At 38.7% G+C, this 22,169-nt stretch overlaps 1 protein-coding gene across 1 annotated transcript in view; it reads right to left on the bottom strand.

Moving 5' to 3' along the window:
* The window catches only part of ROBO2 (roundabout guidance receptor 2), a 1,041,091-nt gene extending 1,026,472 nt beyond the window's left edge, over positions 1 to 14,619 (bottom strand). Inside the window, exons 1-2 of the mRNA XM_064642976.1 lie at positions 14,490 to 14,619; positions 9,974 to 10,090 (exon numbers count right to left, since the gene is read on the bottom strand). Of these exons, the coding sequence (XP_064499046.1) occupies positions 9,974 to 10,090; positions 14,490 to 14,598 (226 nt within the window). The 5' untranslated portion in view covers positions 14,599 to 14,619. The remainder of the gene's footprint in view (positions 1 to 9,973; positions 10,091 to 14,489) is intronic.
* Positions 14,620 to 22,169: the final 7,550 nt, after the last annotated feature.

The raw sequence follows: 22,169 nt of genomic DNA, 5'->3' as shown, positions 1-22,169 counted from the left end.
TATGTAATTAATTGTGCATTTGCTGGCAATTTTTAAACTGTGAAGGAAAGACTGTACTGAAATTGCAAATCACTGAACACTTTCATCTAATACATGAGATAATCCTTTGAAGACCATTTTCCCTGAACTGAGTGTTAATGAGAAGTTCCTCACTTTAATAAAATGTCACCTAATAAGTATAACCAAACAATATAATTTCTTTTTTTTTTTTTAATAAACTTTCTTAGCCCTCGCTGGATGTATTCCATACCTGGCAGTGAGATACAGAAAGATTCAAGATCTCCAAGAAATAATTCACCTCCAGAGTGAGGCTTACATGGAACTTGGCACAAATTTCAGTTAACTGATTTACATGCAAGATAATGCACAGGACACCCTTCCCATTGCCTTCTATTTATATCAGGTGACTTATGAGCTTTACTACTGAACACATTTTCTATTTGTCTCCAAGTCTTTCTATTGCTACAGGCCTGCAGTTTAATAATCTTTGGTTCCTCTCCATTCTCTTCAAAGCAGAGCTAGAAGGGCTACTGATGACCTTTCAACTTTTGTCTTCATGTCAAGGATGTCTCCAGTTCTCCCTCTCCCTGCCCCTTCTGTATCTTCACACAATTCATTAGTTACAGACCATTACTTATGCAGGTATATTTTGATAGTTTTCCCTAGATATTTTCTTTTGGAAGCTGAGATTTGGTGTTCTGGTTACCAACTTAAAGACCACTCAAGATAACTTCTGTTGGCTTTTTTTTCAGTCAAGATTGGCAATTCCAAAACCTTTGCTGGGCTGTATTTCTCCTGGAGAAATGAGGATCTAAACAAAACAGCAAGTGGCAGAAGGGAAAAAAAAAAGAGTATCTGTTTCCCAAGTGTCACCACCCAGCACAAGAGCTGACTGTGGAAAGATGAGCAAATGCTGAACTTGTAATAAGGAGCTGGAACACAGGCTTTCCATTTGCACTCTAATAAAGCTTTCACAGCACTTGTTTATGGGGAGATATGTTTTTAGAAAGGCTAAAATGACTTTCCTTTTTGGTTTGCTTGTTTGCTCGTTTTTTTTTTTTAATATATATCTGATTTTTTTATGTTGGAAGACATTAAACTCAAAAACCAGAAAAAAAAGTAAAAGAATCCTCACTTAGAAACAAACATATTTCAGCTACCCAATATAGTAAATAAGCTTGTTTGAACCATGAGCTTCCTTACAGAAAATCTTTTTAGAGGATAATTTCAAGTCACCAAGACCTGATATTTAACAGGTATGGTAACTTTTAATAAACAAGTACATACAAAAAGGACAAAGACAACTGAATTCTGAAATTCTGTAATTTAAAATGCAACATAAATAAAACTTGAAGCTCTGTCTCAATAAATATACATCAGGACACTTAGTACTTGTACAGGTTCCAGAATAAAGTGTTTTATACTACATGCACTGTATCATTCTCTTTTCTGCCAATTTTTATTATTTTTCATGAAGCTTACTACCACAATGACTGCCAAGAACATTTTTGAAACCTCATACATTCTGTTAAAACATCGAGAACACCATGTTTTCCAAAATGAAAGATTTACTCGAAATTATATAAAGTGAAACTTTTTAAATTGTATCAAGTGGTGGTTTTATTCATATCCTGTCATCCAACAAGCAAATTTGCCTTTTGGAAAGGAATATAAAAATTGGTTTTGAAATTAGTGCAAGGATCATAGGATCATTATTAATTCCTAAAACAATGGGGAGCAAGTTCTGGCCCACCTGTAGATCAGCTGAGGATTTAACCTGCTGCAGAATGCAAAAACTGAGCCTTCTTCACAAAACAAATCAGTCACCCACCCCACAAAACACACACCTGCTCTCAGAAACATCCAACCTATATAGTTACTTCTGGCCCACCTGTTAACATCATGTTAAAAAACTGTTTACACCTTGAATTGCATCAGACCATTATTTCAAGTGTTTAACACTGGCATTGTTTCAGTTTCTCTCAATTTTTCATATAATAAAAGCACAACATCTACTTTTGCAACACAAGTTCTACTAAGAAGGTAAAATTAGACCCTGTACCTGCTTTCATCTCTCACTGATGTGAGAGCTAAGCTATGAGAATTGAAGACCAACAGAGTACCTGTGCTCTTTGTGTGTGGAATATGAGACCTTCATCTCCTTCATCAGGTCTAATTTACTGCATATTGCTTCCCAACATGGAACAATTCATTTCTTGCTCTCCATAAAACCCTTTCAGGGAAAGCAGGTTTTTCACCTCTCAAAGATGCAGACCAGCAATTCTGGGGGAAGCCCAGAGAACCCAGTCCACAGAAAAGGCAGATACGTTTCAGCTCATAAAACACCATTGGACAAATTACTCAGAAGGAAAACCTAAATTTATGCTTAGTTCACAGTTTTCATTAGAATTCTCAAGCCCTTTTATTACATTATACCAAAAACTTCGTGGTTTTGTGACTTCAGTGATAAGAACCCTTTTGTCCTCAGCTAGTTAGTCAGCACTATTACCACAAATGTTCCATTTCCTCATTAATAATAGGTACTACACTCAAGTTCTCCTCCTGTATTTAATGCTACAAGTATTATTACATTGTTGTATAACTTCTGAGAATTATATTGTAGTAGAATCTACAATGATGAAGTCTTATGTTTAACTGTGTATTGTTTGAGTTATCTTGGATCTCTCTGAAACACACAAGGCACAAAATTATTTCTGATTATTGGCCACAAAGAGGGATGCCTGTATGCTCCATATCTTATACTTTTTATGGAAGTCCATTTTTCTAAAGGAAAATGCAATATATTTGTAGATTGCATTAACTTTGCAGCGTCTTTGCCTGCAAGGAGGATTTATGACAAATGGCAGCATAATTGACTGAAAGCAAAGCAGGCTTTCTGATCAGATTTAAATTCCACAGTTTATGTAGGAGTTCAGCTGCACTCCAGAATGTTACATGCAGTTTGTTTCTTTTTACATTTCACTTTTCAATTAGCCAATACTGGGGCAGGTACACACACAAGGAGAGAATACCTAAAGAAACACTTTCTTTTTCCATCAAGAGTTTCTGCAAAGGGTGTTACCAAGATAAAGGAAGACAACCAGATCTCTTTTCAAAAATGTAACAGCCTTTTTTTTTTTAAAGGCTACTTGCCAATTTTAAAGTGGCGAACTTTAACCATCCCATTAAAAAACAAAACAAATCCTCCCTTCAAAATACAGTGTGGTTATCCATTAGCAAGGCTGCATAATGTACAAGAGATAAAGGTTAAGTACTAAATCATGTCCAATTGCTGTAGAAAACTATTGGTACTTTGATAGGGTAAAGGTACATGCTGATATTGTGTTTTCAAATGTATTTTGAGAACATAATTATAAGAAACACAGCAGTCTGTTTGCATTAAGGCTGATGCTTTTTGCATTAAACTTTGCAGTTTAAACTCTTTTTTATATGTAGATATCCATACAATCCACCTTTCCTCTCCACCTATAAACCGTAACATTGAATTTGTACCAGCAGGAGTGAGAACATGAGTCTTAGCTGTACTATTCACAAACATCTTCTTTTCTTTCCACCACAGTACATCTTGGCCTCAAGAACAAAGGCTTTGGGCTTGTTTCTAAGAACTCCCTCAAATGCCTCTGACTGCCTTCACACACCTACAGTGAGGACACAGAAGACAGGTCTAGCCCCAGTGTTACTCAGTTTCTTCATCACACCTTAACTCCAATACCCACTAGAACTCCACAGTGAGGAAGGAGCAAGAAAGAAGGAACTACTGCAATGTAATACGACATGCCTGAAGAGCTTGGACTGTCCCACCCCAAATTACTCCTACTGTAACAACCTGGATGCAGAACAGGCAGTAGTGCAGCAGCAAAGACTATTTAAGCTTGTTATTTGGGTTGAATCTAATTTTAGATCCAAGCACAGGTCTATCAGAGACTCAATGTGGAATCCCAGGTGAGTGCTCACCAGCTCTCTGCAACAGGATCCTTCACAGGAAAGCAGTATGGATTAGTTTTATTTTGCTGGAATGAACTTCACTGTCATTAAAAGGATATGAACTGAGTACCTTAAAACAATTTAATACATTCTATGACACATCCTGATAATCTTTGGAGAGACATTAAAAGTACATATGTATTGCATTAGTACTTAATTACCTAAAAGGAGATATGAATTGTGGGAGATTACTTCCTTTAAATTGAAGAAGTTTTACAGTATATTTAAGTAGAGTTTGACATGCAAGTAGGGACTAGAGGGTGACTCAAATGGGTACAGGAGATCCTTCCAGCAATACCTCTCTCCACAGTTCTCCTACCCCAAATATTTGTTTTCCAGACAAGAAATTCTTCCAGCACAAATAACACAATGTTAGGACTCCCACTTTTATGAGTACTGACTTGCCTCACAAATTTTGTCTTGCGAAAGTCTCATTAGTATCACACTATTTACATGAAGCCCTAGTACCTTCTACAAAATGCAGTACATTTCTAAAATACATGTTACATATGCACAGAATCTTTTTTCTAGTATGTCTGCAAGTGCAAAGCATTGTTTTTGACAAACAATTGCAACTTTTGCCACTTACACTGCCAGCCAAAAGAAGTTGTTTCATATTTCAGAATGTCAGCACACAGAGAGACTGAAACTAGGAACAGAAATTCAGCTTGCCAGGGTCCACAAAGTCTGCAAACTTATTCTGTCTTTTTTTCCTTTTATCTCCCTCAATATCTGAAGGTGTTTACATTGTATTTGCTGTGGCTAATGAGAGGAAGGGAGGCTATCCAGAGGTTCAGGAGGAATCACAAGGGAGATTTTTTCCTCCCATCTTGCCCAACAAGAGTAAGGCATTGCCTCCTCACTGCAGAACCAGGGAGGGATCAGCAGACCAGCTCCAGGGTCAGCTGCTCCAGTCCTGCTGACAACACAAACTGCAAAAAACATTTCATCTCAGCCAATTCTGAATGGGATTCCCATGGGGGACACACACTGGCATAGTCTGAGGAAACATGAAATGGCAAATCTCTGTTAGAAACAATTGAGGTGTGACAATCCTTTTGAGGGATGATGGTGAGCAATATTAAGTATACTTGCCCAGTAGCTTATGCTCTAATCTGATGCCCTTCCCGTAAATTGCAAAAAAACTGATATGTTGCTTCTTAAACAAAAATGAAAAAGTAACTTCTTCCAGAGAGCTGGGCTAAGATTTTGCTGAAGTCAGCCCAGTTGCTGAGAGTTGCATTATAGTGCTGGTTTGTTGGGAAGCATGTAATTTTTCTTATTTTTGGAAGTGCAGTTATTCTATAGATAAATGTTTTCGCATAATCATGGAAAGAAATCAGTTTGGAAGGGACCTCTGAGGCATATGGATACAACCTCCTGCTCCAAGCTGGGCCAACTTCCAATTTAGATCAGGTTGCCCAGGGCCTTGTCCAATCAAGTCCTGAGTATCTCCAAGGACAGTGATTCCTGAACCTCTCTGGGTAACCCAGGTCAGTACTTGACTGGAAAACATGAATAATCCTCTCCTTGTCTCGGTGATTGTCCTTGCTGAACCTCACTACCATCGCTCTTGTGCTTCTCTGAAGAAAGTTTCACTCCCTCTTCCTGCACATCCATTTCCCAGCCCCCAATGATGGCTGTGGCCTTCAGCTGCACTCATCACATTTTCCAGCCTGTCCTTGTACCGAGGGGCCCAAGGCTCAATGAAGCACCTCAGCTGCATCCCCATTATCCCCAGACTGCCTGCCATGCTCCTGCTAGGGCCACACAGCCTCTGGCTCATTTCCCTCAGCTACAGGACATGCCATTGACTCACATTTGCTGCTCTGCCCACCAAGACATCCATGACCTTTTCCGCATAACTGTATTTTAGAGTACATTATATTCCTCTTAAAGCATTTATAGATTACCTGGGGATTTGCACATTTGCTTAAAGGCTGGTTTAAAAGCCTGATGTGAGAGGACTGATTTATAGATAGTGGAAGTTACATTTAAAAAAGAACCCTTTGAGTCACCTCACGTTAGACACCTAAAATGGATCTTAACTTTCTTCCTCCAAGTGTGCAAAACCATCCTACACTGGTAGGTTATGCCACAGGCTTTGGATGGGCTGGGTGATTTGTTAGCTAGCTGAGCTCTTCGTGTACAGTGGTGGCCTGGGCAGCATCCCTCCCCCAGCCCTGAGGCAGCTTTGCCTCCTGGATCCCACTCCATGTCACCATGGAGCTGTTCATCTTCACATTGGGAGTCACTAGGCAAGTTACACACACATGCACATGGCAGATTGGGCAGTGCTGGAGGCAAGTCATGGCACTGCAGCACCAGTGGACCATCAGGATCAGCTGAGGTGTGAAATGAGGAACCAGCTCCAAGACTCTTGCTTTCTCCATATAGATTTTACTTCTCTGGCATTTTACAGTTTTTTAAACCAAAATCACTAGTCATTTATACATCTAGTGTCAAACAACTGTATATGTACACACACACTCCATATATACAAAATATTTCTGTCCCTATCTTGTCAGCTGAGATAGAGGAAGGTACTTATACACAGCTGCTTCAGTCCACAGCAACACACAGTGTTAGAAATAGTTATTATAGCTCAGTCTTCATAGTCAAAACAAGTTACTAAGGATAGGTTTGTGAGGAAATCTTAGGTGTCCTCAATCTGCCTTCCTTAGCACCACCACTGGGCCACAGTAATCTCATGATTTCAGGACTGAGAAAAGATATTGTTATTCATTGGGTTTGAAGCATCTATGGGGGCAGATTTGGTTTTTTGTCAACACAGAAAAAATAAAAAAAGGTGAAAGTGAGGCAATTTGAATGCTTTTTTTCAGCTCTAAGCATCAACCTTATAATTCTGAAGTCCAGCAAAGACTCCTTTTTACTGTTTCTGAAGGTATACTGATACATACTCCTGTGTATTCCAAGTTAGCTGTAATGCTGGCTGAGCATGACTTGCTTTATCATTGCTTAAAGTTACAAAATTAAAAAAAAAAATCCCCTACAATGCTATTTCAATTCAAAAGTTGATGCTTTTCTCCAAATAAGCCTAAGTTTGAGGAAAAAGGTTCCTGCAGGCAGGGGGGTCAAAGCTTGGCCAGCCAGTGACACCCACTGCTTTCTAGCACGTCCAGTTTGAGCTCTGAAGCCTCTTGGCTGTAGCACGTTGCACAGCCTTTATGCCTGATCATTAAATAAAGCAACCTGTCAACACTGTACCCTGACAGCTCTGAAAAAAAGCTTTGAAAGGATCTCCTTCAGCAGGAAGCATATATCCAAGGACACCAGCATTACTGCTGTGTTCTTCAGAGAGCAGACACTGTTTTATCCAGCATCTCCAGAGCTTCAAAGAGAGCACCTGCTTCATCCCCACAGCAATGAAATTCCAGATATTAAGCAACCTACACTTCTTTTGCAAGTCTGAGAATTATTAGATTCCATGACTCCTTATTCATCTTCTGTCTTAAGTATCAATACTAACACTGTTTCAGAGTGTCACTGAACAGTAATTGTCTGCTTATTGTTCAAGTAGCTTCAGACTTCCAATTATATGTTTTTTTCACAAAGAAAAAGTCTGTTTCAAAATATTCCTCAGATTACTCACAGCTCAATGTTAAAGAAATAAATATTTTTCTAAAGTTGCTCATGAGTTCAAAATATAGGGAAGTAAACCTGTAATATTCAGGTTAGTGAGAAAATCAGAATGGATGCAGCAACACATGAATAGAGCAAGATCCAGCTCCATGGACATCAAAAAACAGAGTGGCTTGGGTTAATATGTAAAAGGAAACAGACAGGAAGAGCTGTTAAAAAATAAAGTTTTTTTTTAATTTGAGTTTACTATTCAGATTGGAAATGGAAGTGGAACAAGTGTTGGTTTCTTTCTAACTTCCATAGCAACCCACTCACGCTGAAGTTATGTGACTCAGAAGCTGTTTTCTTTAAATGCAGCCATATGGCTTTTAAACACTTTTGGTTCTATGCCCAGACACAGAATGATTATTTCTTCATTTTATTGTCCTGATAGACTCCAAAATAATCAAAATTTATAATTTTACTCAAATTACTCAAGTTCTCCTTTACATTTCCCATGCTCCTGCAAGGCATGCCCAAAGGGCTTTGCTTTTTACTTTAAAAAAATAAAGTGTTAACGGAAACCCATGGCAAAATTAGGGATATATCCAGCAACTTAAAGACATTCCACATTTTCCAAATACCCTATGTAATTATACCAAGGAAATATTTGCTCCTTGTTTATAATTTACTACTTAATTGCCAGAGGACTAAAAATTCCCATTTCTCAAGTGAAGGTTCAAGAAGTCCCCATCAGTTTAATAAGAATGTATGCTCATATTTTCACACTACACTTCCATCACAGTAGAGTACAAAGTCTATCAAGACTGAAACACAGCCTGCTTTGTTATACTGGGCCTGCTTAGAGGTATTTCTTAATATTCACAAGCTGCTGAACAACCTATCAAAGTTATTAAAAATTAAAGCAAAATGGCACAATGGAGGTTCATATCCCTTTTCCAGTAAGGGTTACTGCCAATTTTAGGGAGCCATTTTACATTCAAGAAAAGGTTTCATTTTTCTAAGTTACAATTTAGTAATTAGAAAAAAAAAAAAAAAAAAAAACAACATAGAACTACATGACAAAGATCATTTCACAGATCCAGACTGCAATCTTCAATACTTCTCATCAGCCAGAAACCCAAAGTGGGTTTAGAACCACAGAAAGAATATTTCCCAGCACAAGTGTCTTCACATTGCCCGCTTTGAAAACAAACTCTCCAGTTACTGTATCTGTGTTTCTTTCCAGTACCATTCACCAGCATTTCATAAAACACAAAAATTTACCATCCCTGTCACGTTTTAGCACAAAACCACAAAAAAAAGTCAGTCTTCAAATATACCTCCTTTTCCAAGTCAAAGACTAAAATATTGAACTGGAAGCTTTAGAAAACCAACCCACCTTTCTGTGCAGATACAGTTTATATCACAGTTTATATCATCCAACTCCTAAACCTAGAACTACACCAAGCCAACACCATTGTCCTTTCCAAAAGCCAAGAACTTCAGCCCAATCTGCATGGAGAAACCCCCCAGCACAGGATCCATACACCAGCCAGCACGCTGCCTGTAGCCATGGACCAGAGCAGCAGAGAGCCTGTAGTCAGAAGTCAGACAGCTTTCCCCAGCTGAGGAATAAATTAAGGACATAGAAATCTCAGCTCACCTAGAACATGTTCTCCTGAAGTGGGCCTGACATACCTCAAAAGGCAATGCCTATCCACTTCCCTTTAATGGCAATGCCTCGAAATTATCACTTAGGTTTTCCCCCTTCCCCAGCTTGACAGAACACACAAGCATCTTTTATACTAAACATATATTAAAAATACAACAGCCTGTTATTACCTCTCTTGTCACCAGCCTGTAGATACAGTCTTCAGCTCAGAAACATGCAATAATGCTTCATTTTTCAAAAATAAAACCTTAAGAAAGTTAGATTTTTTTTTTGCCTGTCTACATTTTTGCAGTTGTTATTATGCACCACTGCCAGTGAGACAGGAACACAACATGGAAAATATTTATAGCATGGCCACAAAAACCTTTCAGAATATTGAATGTTCATTGCAGGTATCACAGCCAAGTAATACAAATTGTCCACAACTAATTCTCCACATCCAGAGAGCCAACAACAGATAAAAATGGAAGATTATTTCAAGCCACACTCCAATCACTGTGCACAAGAAAACAGCTTCAAGCACCTGGATAATCCCTTAAAGCACTGAGGTATTCTCCAAAGAGCATTTGACTTATTAATTGAAGTACTTCAGATTTTGATATTCTAATTTCTTGCCAGCAGTTCACACAAGTCCAGCATATCATCACACACTCTTGTTGCTACAGAACACCAAGCAAATGGCAAAAGTTTCAGTAAAAGATCCTCACTTACCTTGTCCTTGTCCACTGCTCTGGTAACTCCACAGCATCAAAATTATTGATAATATCCAGTGCACCCGCCCAGCTACTCCATCACTTTCTTGTCTTCCAGCCATTGCATTATTGGATGCTATACAAAGAAATATTATTGAATGTTTTAGTTATACCTCTTGGGAAATATACCTTTGGGTAGAGGAAAACAAAACAAAATCCCCACAAATTTCTTCAGTACACATTTACTGCCATACTTTAATAAATACTCACTGGTAAAAATGCTTTTTCATTCAGAATCTCCCTGACTGTTTGCTCAAGACTGTTACCTCATAGGCTACTATAAAACCAAAGTAAGTTGCTCTGAAAATGCTTGAATTTATCTTTCATACAGAGGTCCTGAACTTTACAAAAGAAATATGTTCCAGTCCAGCCAAGTTTAAGAGACCTGAACAAACAGCACTTCACTGCACTCAGAAGTCTTGCTGTATAGTATAGAAACTCTTTTGAGGCAAAATCCCTCAATTAACCCTTAAACCTGAATTTTTAAAAGCTTGGGGTTTTACAGCATTGAGTTGTGCTAGCAGTTGTGTTTCACTCTGGGCTTTCCTGCACCAACATTTTCCACGTCACAGAATGGCCTGATTTGGAAGGAACATTAAAGATCACCAAGTTCCAACCTCTCTGCTGTGGGCAGAGACACCTTCCACTAGACCAGGTTGCTCAATGCCCCTTCCAATCCAGCCTGACCTCAAACATTCCCTGGTATGGGACGTCCACAGCTTCTCTGGGCAACATCACTGACATATGCAACATTTACCTATTTATTATTCCCCCCACCCCTCCTCTTACAGCACTCTGACTCAGGTCTGCTTCTTCAGAAGGTCTGTTTAATCAAGCACTGATTTATTAGAACCATATTAACTACACGGGCCTGGCTGGAAAAAATAAGACGTCAATTCTACCCTAAAGCATAGAAAAGTATCACAGACATTGGTATATGAACAGTTAGGTAATTTATCCAGTATGTGGGAAATCTTGTGGTAAATCCATAAGTAGCTTTTTATAATATAGCATTGTAAAATATTCCTGAGCTTTTAAGTTATAAACAACTGTAAAATTCTTGTGAATGGTGTTTCAGTAATTAAAAAAAAAACTAAAAAGCAAATAGGGAAAACACTACAGTAACACAAGGGAATGTTTACATACTGGCTGATAAGGCACACTCTTAATATTGCTATTATAGGAAGTTTTATTTAAAAACCCATCAATTTTACAAACCCAAGGATGCAAAACCAATCCATAGCAAAAGGTTCATCTGAAATTATACTGTATAAACCTCAGTTCTCAAATTCTGATCCAAGAGCTCATTTCAGGCCCCACTAGAGCAGCCATTTCAGCAAAACAGTGCCCTCCCCAGCCAGCAGTCCCAGTTCCCTCTGTCCCCTCTCAGGCATATGGAGAGCAAAGAGAAAGAGATGCTAGAAAAGTTTTGTTCTGCCTTGACTTTTTCTGACTATTTAACCCCAAGAAGAAAGGAGAAGCAAACCACTGAAAACAGGAGTTCCAAAGCAAAAGTGTAGAACAGCAAATATGAGTAAAGGCCCTAAAAATATATACACTTTACCACAGCAAGTTCAAAGAAATAGTTTTGTAGAAACAGGATCTTGGAAAAGAAATATTCTGTTTCATGAATATTCTTTCCCCGAAGTAACAGACACATTTTTGATTCTCAGTGTAAGCAAACAGATGGTATTCATTAGTTATTTACCTACTTTACTATTAATTAAAATGTCCAAGATAATTTTTGTTTTCACTGTGTCTACAGAAAGCTAGAGTTCCATAAAAATCTGGCATTTGTATCTACATCCCTGCTAGCTGTAATATAAATATTACAGCTAAGAAAGCAATAAGATGCTTTCCAGTACCTAAAGGGGGGCCTACAAGAAACCTGGGGGGTAACCCAGGTTCTTATTAATAAATCCCTTGGGGTGGATTAGAGTGAAGTGACACTGAATAATTGGTGTTTGTAAACACAGATATGTAGGGTTTATTTTAGAACAATTTTGTTTCAAAGGTAAACAGGTATGTTGCCATTTTGGTTGTTACCATCCATATCTCTCATCTACAGCAATATGGCATAAAGACAACCTTTAAGGAAAATGCATAAGGGAGAGAAAGGGAGAGACAGGACAAGGGTAAGGGAGAGTAAGAGAAAGAAAAGATAAGCCTTACAGAAACTAATCTTGTCTTCTATGAGATAGTTTGTAAAGGAAAAGAAGCAAAGAACAGTAACTGATGCATATTTCACTCGAAGTTCAAACTAGAGCTTCCATTTCCCAAGGAAAATTCAACAGGAGGCTTTCATTAGAGAAGCTGAAAACTGACTCAGAATCAAAAACGTTAATCTCCTCTGAATCCTAAGCCTCACTTTCCACACAGGTGCAGGGAAACAGGTTTATCTCAAGCAAACACATTTTTTAACTAGAGAACACTTGCTCTAATAGAGGCTACATTGCAGTAAAAGAGCTTAACTGCAAGTCTATAATCAACCTTTATAGCATTTGGATTTACACCAGGGCTGCTTCAGCCCTTCTGATACAGGAATAAAATGACCAAGAACAGAACCAAACCACAAGGATGCTGGATTAACAGGAACCTCAGTTGCAACAGCTGTGAAAAGATGAACAAAAATTAAAATTAAAAGTAACAAAATATCTCATTTTAAAAACAAGATTTTTTTGTGGCAAGACCTATGGAAGGAAAGCCAAGAGATACATAAATCAAATCCTCCAAAGGGACAAAAAAATTATTAATTGCTCTACCTCTGCAGAGAAAAAACTATTTTTACTTTACTCTTCAAACTTGCTACAAAAGAAAAAGCACCAGAGAGGAAAAATTACCAGACTAACAGAGATACAAAACCTTACCTGCAAGGCTTCCTTCTCCCTTCACAGAGGGTGGGGGTGGGTGGAAAGGAAAGCAACCCCCACACCCTTTATAATCGCTCCAACCAGGACTCAGCTGAATTAAATAACACCTCAATTAACACCTTAATGCAGCTGTGCTCACATATTTCCTGCACCAAAAAGTACATAGGAAAAAAACCCCAAACCAATCACTACCACTATTAATTTTACTCTTTTTTCCCCTCTAAACTTACGTATTAAACAATACTCTAGCTGTAAAATAGCTACTAGACTCACCAACTTCACAGCCAAGAGAAAATGGCAAGGGGACCTTCTTCACATTTATTGACAATTAACTGTAACTAATTTAGGGTGAGCCAGGTGCAGTCAGTTGGCAGGAAATCAGCGAACACAGATAAATCTGTCATATAAAGGATTGTAACAAAGTTTGAAGTTTGTTTTAGATGAGACTTTTGCTGAATTAGTGTTGGCATGAAAAGCTTGGAGGCTCTCAGCTGCATTACCAGAGATTTGTTGCCATTTCAATGGCACAATCCATTAAAATCCATAGGCTTAGGAGAATTTGATTTGGGGGTGGCAATAACATATTTTGCTTTCTTTCTGTAACTGCCTGAATTATTTTATGGACTTCTGTCTTTTTTGAGTCACTGAGTATGTCAACTATGTAGATGTATCTTTCTTAGTATAAGTAATTTACAAGTTTATTTACAAAGTTTAATTTAAAAAAAAAACAAACAATATTTAGCTCGTGCAAGCATACACTCAGTAAGTTTTTGGTAAATGACAGGTAAAAATATGCCAGCTCTCTGGCAAATCATCAGAATGTCACTTGCCTCATAAAAGTGAAAGTTACTACTGCAGATGAAGTACAATTTAGCCACTTAACTCTATATTTAAAGTACAGTTTTCCTTTCCATACAGCACCTATGAAATATCTGATATAGACAGTGGAAAGGGATATATGTCTTCTCCAACCATTGCTAATTCAGCCAGCCTCACGTATCAGCTGGATCTCTCTGAAATGGGCATCTGATACAAGAGTTTTAGCAGGTACATGAAATGCTTGGAGTTATATAGTCATGAAAAAAAAAAAAGAAGAGAGTGAAAAAATCAAGCCCCAAAAAACTGACCAAAAAAAATCATCAAACTCACAAAACATCCTGCAAAATATTTTGAATGCTGATGTCTAAGGAAATGCCAAGGACAAAGTTTTGCTAATACACATTACAAAGTCTAATCTGGATGCATTTTACACCCCTGAAACAAGATCCTGACCTTCTTACATGCACAAAAAACTGTGGTACCAGCAGGCCTGTTTGTAGCCAAGTAACTGAAATCAGAACCTGGTCTGATGCATTTAAAATAATTGAATTTATCACTGATGTCTTACTTTGCCTGTTACAAAGACTGTATTTTTCAACCTCATTTCTGTTAGTGCATTACCAAAGACATTAAAAATACAAGATCCCTCAGAGGGCCATCTGTGGAACCAGATACTATCTGGTGAGGACTTCCCTGCAGTATCAGGATTGTTTACACAGTGTGATGATAAAAATTTTTCTATTTAAATCCAGAAGCTGTACAAGAGCAGCATAACAAGATCCATACCACACCAGGCACTTCCAGTGCTGCCATCGCTGGGCCACAACAGGACAGATAACCCAGGACACCCCTCAGTCTGGAGACAAATGTGGCTCGGCTTGGAGACCAAATCCATTGCTGGAACACAGCTTCTTGTGACATCAGAACATGGAACTTTAGAAGGGTTTGGGTTGGATGGGACCTGCCTCAGGCAGGGACACCTGTCACTAGGCTGGGTGGCTCAGAGCCCCATGTCCAACCTGGCCTTGAACACTTCTCTGGGCAACCTGTTCTGGTGCCTCGCCATCAACACAGTACAGAATTTCTTCCTAATGTCCCATTCAAACCTACTCTCCTTCAGTTTGAAGCCATTCCCCCCTGTCCTGTCACTACACACTCTTGGAAAAAGCCACCCTCCACCTTTCCTGTAGGCTCCCTTCAGGCACTGGAAGGCTGAAAAATCCCAATTCTCTCAGCCTTTCCTCACAGGAGAGGGGCTCCATCCCTCTGATCATCTTGGTGCCTCCTCTGGACTCGCTCCAACAGGTCCATGTCCTCCCTGTGCTGGGGACCCCAGAGCTGGAGGCAGCACTGCAGGTGGGGTCTCAGCAGAGCAGAGCAGAGGGGCAGAATCCCCTCCCTGCCCTGCTGCCCACACTGCTCTGGATGCAGCCCAGGACACGGGGGGTTTCTTGGGGGGCTTCTGGGCTCCCAGTGCTGTGTCATGTCCAGCCTCTCACCCACCAGCACCCCCAAGTCCTTCTCAGCAGGGCTGCTCTGGATCTGTTCACCCCCAGCCTGGATTGATACCAGGGGTTGCCCTGACCCAGGCTCAGCACCTTGGACGTGGCCTTGCTGAACCTCAGGAGATTCCCATGGGCCCACTTCTCCAGCTTGTCCAGTCCCTCTGGATGGCATCCTGTCCTTCAGGGGTGTCAACTGCACCCCTCAGCTTGGTGTCATCTGCAGTTTTCTGAGGGTGTGCTCGATCCCACTGTCTGTGTCGTTGATTATGACTTCTTCAGTTAAGCATGCCTGCCAGAAACTTCTGTGGTGTAATTACAAACTTTCCAAAAGAGATTCAGTGATACAGAACCTCAGCTAGAAATTATTGATTATCCAGGAACGTACTAAATCATTAAGTCACTAACTTATAATCAGGTTTGCTTTCAGAAACTTTCAAAGTTTAAGTAACTATTGATTCTTCCATACTCTCTGATTAAAGTGAAAAATGTAAGAGTTGTAATATTTTTAAGACTGAATTCTTTTAACATCAGATTAATGTCATAAAGAAAACATCATGTGCACTGCTAAAAGAAATAAAAATTACCTACAGACATACTGTAGCTGTGAATTAATGGTTCCTGAATGAAGGCAAATGTGTTTTAAGCTGGGCCTTCAGAAAGATAGTTTATGCCATTCTTTTTGTATTGAAACTTATGAATTTCACTTTTATGAAACACTATGGAACTTCATGGCAATTTCATTAAGACTGGAAAAGGTTTTTTTCCAAAATGAAAAAGAAACTTCCTTTGCAATAGGAAGTTTAATTATTGGATGACTTTAGCTTTTAAGATTTCTCATACAGTTGTTCAGATGATAGGCTCTGACACAGGGGTTGACTGTATCATGATAGAGAGCAGAAGAGCTGTGGCAACTATACCTAGTGGTTGAAAGCAGTTCTGTTTCCAGCCACCACTCAAAAATACTCTTTACTTCACAAATGACCAAGTAAAAATCAAATTTTCTTGTTTGTCTTCTAGTGTTTCAGCCTTTAGCTTTCACAATGTCAATACTTTCACAGAACAGCAGGAGAATTCCATCTCAGAAGCCAAGTTTCCTAGGCAAGGATTTCTCCTTAAACAAATGCTTTAGAAAAATTATGAAATAACAAAGATCTCATAAATAAAAAACAAGAACAACAACAAAACACAAACAAAAAAAGCCCCTCTTAAATCATGTATGTTCTTTCATGCAAGAAAATGAAATGCAGCACAATGAAGTGTGAACATCTGACTTAATTCCCTTCTTTATTTTTGTCCCAAACCAAATAAACCCTTTCAAACATATATATATACATATATATAAAACATATTGCGCAATAGCAACAGTCTGTGAACAAGTTTGAAATAGCCAACTACACCAAACTTGCAGAATTCTTGCTTGAAGCCCCATTTATTTATGATTCTCAATTTCCACATTCAAAAACACATCCCCACCTCCAGTCTCACGGAGGTTCTGGTTAGACCAGGTCATGTGAATGATCTCATCAGGGAATATCTGTAGGCTGTCTGCAGAGGTCTATCTCACCAGGTTTGTATAACTTTTCTAGCAATTCTAAAAGAAGAAGAATATCAGCCACAGTCAACAGCGGTGTTTTAGTTTATTTTCACAAAAAAGAACTAATCCGAGGAGTAAATAAAATGCTGACGAATAAGTAAGTTTCCTAATTACAATCATTCACACACTCTGCTTTTGCATTAACACATTAAAATCAATATAATTGACTTTCTTCCATAAAACCATTTGTTTTGGTTTTCTTTGCAATTTCATACACTGAGAAGTAAACTTACAATGCATTAAGAAATTTCAGGTAACTGGTTCTGTCAATACAGCATGAAGGATGAGGAAAAAGTGAGTAGAAGAGTAATATATTTTTCACAAAGTATTGGATCTCATGAACAAGTTAATGATGTTTGAAAGGGAGAAAATGTGAGGATCAAAAGTTTTCAAGTTGCTGAGTGATAATAATGGTGCCATCTATTGTGCATCCATCACACTGAAGTGCTTGACACATATTTTGGACTCTTTTCATGCATTTTCTTTATGATGATTAATAGTGGCATTGTACCCTCTGAAATAGCAGCCCATCACACAGAGAAAGGTGTACTAAATTAAATTCAGATGATAACTATTTTGATCTCAAACAATATGGAGAAAAATACTGAAAGGCTAGGGAAAAAAAAAAAGTGAGAAATACTCGTTTCTAAGATGAGGGTTCACAACAAACAAAGAGCAGAGAAATAGGAGTAGGAACAAAATGCACTGTTTAAGCACAAGCACTTTTCCAAAGCATCCATTATTCTGATTTCTTGTCCCTACCCTACCTTTACATTAGAAAGTGCTGAGGTTTAAGATGTGTTTTCTTGTGTTACACTTTCAAGGAGAAAGATAATTTTAGGATAATTTATCTATTCTCTTTTATAGGAGATAGACAATTCAATTTCTGTAAAAGGAAGAATTAAAGATGATGTGTATCATCTGCCTGCCTCTCAGAACCTGGACATGCTGCTGTGGTCTGGTTTGTCTCTAACAGATATCAGAAGTGTATTACACGTCAGTGTTTGTTTCCTTCTTGGGCTTCAAACACTTTGGCTATAGCATCTCTTCACTTTTTTTTAAGGGGATAGGGGGAGGAAAATCAGCATACAGACACCAGACCAGTGCCTTCTGGTCTGGTGAGGCTGGAACCAGGGCTTCCAAGCCCCCTGATGTGACCAAAGCAAATTAAAGATGTTTCAGTGCAAGTGTGCTTGTGCTGACACATTTTAGACTGCTGCCTAGGAGGATGAAGGCAGACACTATGGCCCAGCAAACAAGCTCTAACCCTAACTTCCTCTCTTCAGGGCTGGGATTTAGTAGGGGAATTTTCAGAGTGTGCCCTTTGTTCTGTCTCAACAAGAAAAAAATAAGGGGAAAAAAATCCCTACTTCCATCAGAAGAGTGGGTATAATGACTATCTGTGTGAGTCCATAATGTATATTTAATGACTGTAAACCATTCAGAAATACCTGGATGCGTCACACACATACGGGAATGGTAAAATTCTGCTGGACCTTGCTCGGGAACCTGTGCAGTTCTCAAGGGAGCACAGAAGCAGAGCTACACTTACAGCTTCCCCAGCACGGGAGCACGGCTGCAGAAATCAATTATTCAGCCTCTTGCAGCAGTCAACAGACTTGCAAGTCTTAATGGAGAGCAGCTAAGGAGTGGGAGATGGCTGGTTTGTGGATTAGCTCAGGTGCACACAAGCAGCATGGTAAAGTCTGAGTAGGTTTGTCAAAGACTGCCACCTCCCCTAACCACCAAAAAATGAGTAAGTCACAGTTCTGCTCTTTGATATGCTCAGGATTTCCAAATATGCCTGACAGCAAGTTTAGTCCCTGATCTACTGAACACATTCCAGTGAGGCATCACATGGTATAGCTAAGAGATCTGATCGTGATTTAGTAAGTTATTAAATTATGGTGGTGTTTATTTACTACTATATATGTTTACATTATTAAAACTGACAAGAAATACTGGCACAATTATTCTTGTAAATCCCCTCTCCTAACCCAAAATAATTTTGATGGGCTTGAAGACAACAAATGAGGGCAGAATAACTGTGAATAATGGGGGAAAATCAAAAAATCACCTAATTTGTTGAGTGGGAGTACCAACAGAGATAGAAACAGTTGGTTAGGGTTTTTTTTCCTGTTACATTGAGTATGCAAAATCCAAGTAGGCACAAGTCCCAGGGGAATCAGATTGTTAATGTTCCACCCGTACCAGTAATCATACCTTCATATATTCAGAGAGTGCATAATTAACCAAAAAGAGTAGTCTAGCAGTTTTTAATATTTATTGGAATTATGCTTACATCTCTTTTAAAGGAACTCTCGAGTTTAGCTGTCTAGGCTTCTACAGGATAAAAAGCATGATAGCCAGTAAATTTTAAAATCCTCAAGTAATTCTTTGACTAACTTTCTGATGCATAACCATATCACACCTAGTGACTTTAAAGACCAGATCCCCAGAAGCCAGAAACATCTAGCTTTGAGAGCAAACACACTGTCTGTGACTTGAGGAGGTGTTTATTCTGACCAAGCTTGCCGAGGATGTGTCACCTTAAATCTATCGTTCCTCCAATGTTTTATATCCCTGATTCTAGGCTCTAGCTGGTGTGCTTTTGGGACAGAAATTTCCTGTTTACAGGGTGCACAGGAAAGGAAATGTTTCTGTGGCCATTTGTTTGATTTATTGCTGTGGGGCATTTGTCTTATCTTTAAAAGAAAAACTAGCACTGTTGGAGGCCCCGAGATTTGGAAGCTATCCTAAAGAAAAAGCATAAAACTACTTTCCAAATCATGGCTTAAAACAGTTAGAAAAGGAGAAAACATTACACTGTGAGCATCACCATAGTATTTAATATTGTTTTTCCCATAGCCAAGGTCATGCTACCTTCCAGAGGCCCAGTCATGACTCCCAAGCAAATCCCATGAAGCTGTGAGGTGCCAGGTAGAGCTGATGAAGAAATTCTGCTGATTGAGAGGTAGACCAGCAGATAAAAGAAAAATCAATACCTGAGCATCAGTACAGTGTAATAAAAGCAATATCTCATTTTGACACCTTGACTGAGGGGTTTTTTTGGACAAAGACTGACATTCTTTTTCCACCTAAGTTTAACCCCTGATGTCAAGTTTTGCTTTTCTGTGTTGTCCAGTATGGGTGACTCCTGCCTCATCTCCAGTTGTGACTCCTGCCTCATCTCCTCTCCTCATCTCCACATTGCTTGTTTCTCTCTTTCATAAAGGCTACAGCTATTTTGCTTTCTGCAAAGACTTTTCTCTCCGTCATATTAAGCTAAACATGCACTAGGAGGATATCAGAGACTAATTAAATATTGAGGCTGTGATACTCAAATAAACAGGTATTTGGGCTCCAAAGGTGCAGACTGTTGTCTCCTTCTCATCAACTATTTCATCAGTGGAGACTTCATAAGTGGTCATTTGTTGTTCCTTATAACTTTTGGATGACTCTGTAACAGGTTCTCTACATTCAATGCTGAAAGACAAAGCCCTTGTGCTGAAGGCACTCCTAAGTTTTTTCAATGAGCTGAACCACGGATAAAGATTTAATCTGATGCCAATTCCCCACATTCATTAAGATCAGTTATTCCACAGAAAAACTCAAATGGTCCAAGGGAATTCATGTCAGAAAGACTGTTTCTCCATCCCTCAGATAGCCAACAAAGAAAAGCACTACTTCAAAACACTCCTTAAATAGATGACTTGACTTCCAGCTTTGTAGGCGTGCTAGGCAATTTCAATTGCTACTTGTGAAAACGCCTGGTGACGTCTCGCAGTTGGGAAACTTAATTTTAGCACAACCAAGGAGTCAAGGAGGGACAAAGGAAGGTAATATTGCCCACCTAGTCCTTGAACCTGCACAAAAACTTACATCAGAAACATTAAACCTACTGAATTGTAGTAAAAACATATTGAGATGTGGTTTTCATCCATGAATTTGTTTCTTTTCCTTACCATTTCTATAAGAGTGGACATAGGATTGGGGCTGTTTTTTTAATAATTATTCTAGTGTTTATGAGCTACTTAATTTAGGAATTTTGGAATAAAGGAACCCTCAGTGTCTTTTTCTCTGTTGATTTCGAGAGCTCTACTTGACATCAGAAAGGATATTTTTTAATTTATTCTGAAGCCAGAATAAAATGTGCAACTGGCATTCATAATGACTCATAGAAACAGCACACCATATGTAATCTATCAGTGGCTTTAGCAACACATAGCTCACATGGCAGTGCTCTGCATATAGGTAAAGGTCATTTAAGAGAGGAAAGACACACATTTACACACAATTTCTACATATTAGCTAAAAAGAATATCTGTGGGTTTGAGTTTTCTTCAGTGGTACATGGGTTATTAACATTACCAAGACCCACAACTGAATGTACACTGTAACTGTTAGCTATAGCCATACCCTTATGAACATCTTGTGCCTACATTAATCACTCTCATTTTGCTGACTGACATTGTTGATGGAGTCTTGGAAGGGAAAATGCAGGTGAACACCTCCTACTTGCACCAGATTTGAACTACAGTAGAGTATGCCTACTTCTCACCGCCCAGCATGAGACACAAGACAAGTGAATTAATCCTTTTAAAAATTTTGCCTCTGTTCTTCTGGCTTGCACTTTGTGTAATGACCAAAAGCAACCACCTACATACTTGCTATATCCAGCTGTATGAAGAATGCCAGAGAAATAGTGAAACATGTACCAGCTGCAATGAAGGACCTGAAATGTAATAAGTAACACGTAACTGCACAATCAATTTCCACTATTAATTTCCATAACGTTTAGAATAAAATATGGTTGATTTTCCACAAGCATTTTAATTCATGAAGTATATTTATTGTAGGTTGAGTCTGAAATAAGTGACCCAATTTCAACAACTTAAAATAACAAGCCATATATTTTGCCAGAAGGATAGTTATTTCCCTGGATTTACAGATGGTATCCTGGCTATTCTTGATCTAAGATTTTTAACAACGAAGTTAGAAACTCTTTTGGCAATCCTAAAGTCCTGTGTAAGGACCCATCTTGAGTATTAGTATTCCTTCTTGACCATAAATTCTTTATCTATACATATATATATATGCAATGGACATATTTCCTCTTATCCAAACGTAGGAGAACTACCCAAAAAAAAAAGAAAAAAAAAAGCCCTCCTTCTGTGTTGGCTGCAGAGAGCAGCCAAATTTATCAGTTTGAGTTCTCTTTGGTGCACCATGCCGGTACTGAAGTGCCATCACACTCCTTTTTATTTGTATTACTTCTCCCAAAGCTAATTACAACTATTTGTCTTCCCTAACTTTTTTCTTACTATTAAAATTTACAGAATTGAATGTATTATGCCAGTTCCAAAT

This window comes from Pseudopipra pipra, chromosome 2 (assembly GCF_036250125.1).
Source record: "Pseudopipra pipra isolate bDixPip1 chromosome 2, bDixPip1.hap1, whole genome shotgun sequence".
Taxonomy (NCBI): domain Eukaryota; kingdom Metazoa; phylum Chordata; class Aves; order Passeriformes; family Pipridae; genus Pseudopipra; species Pseudopipra pipra.
This window is presented reverse-complemented; position numbering and strand designations above follow the sequence as displayed.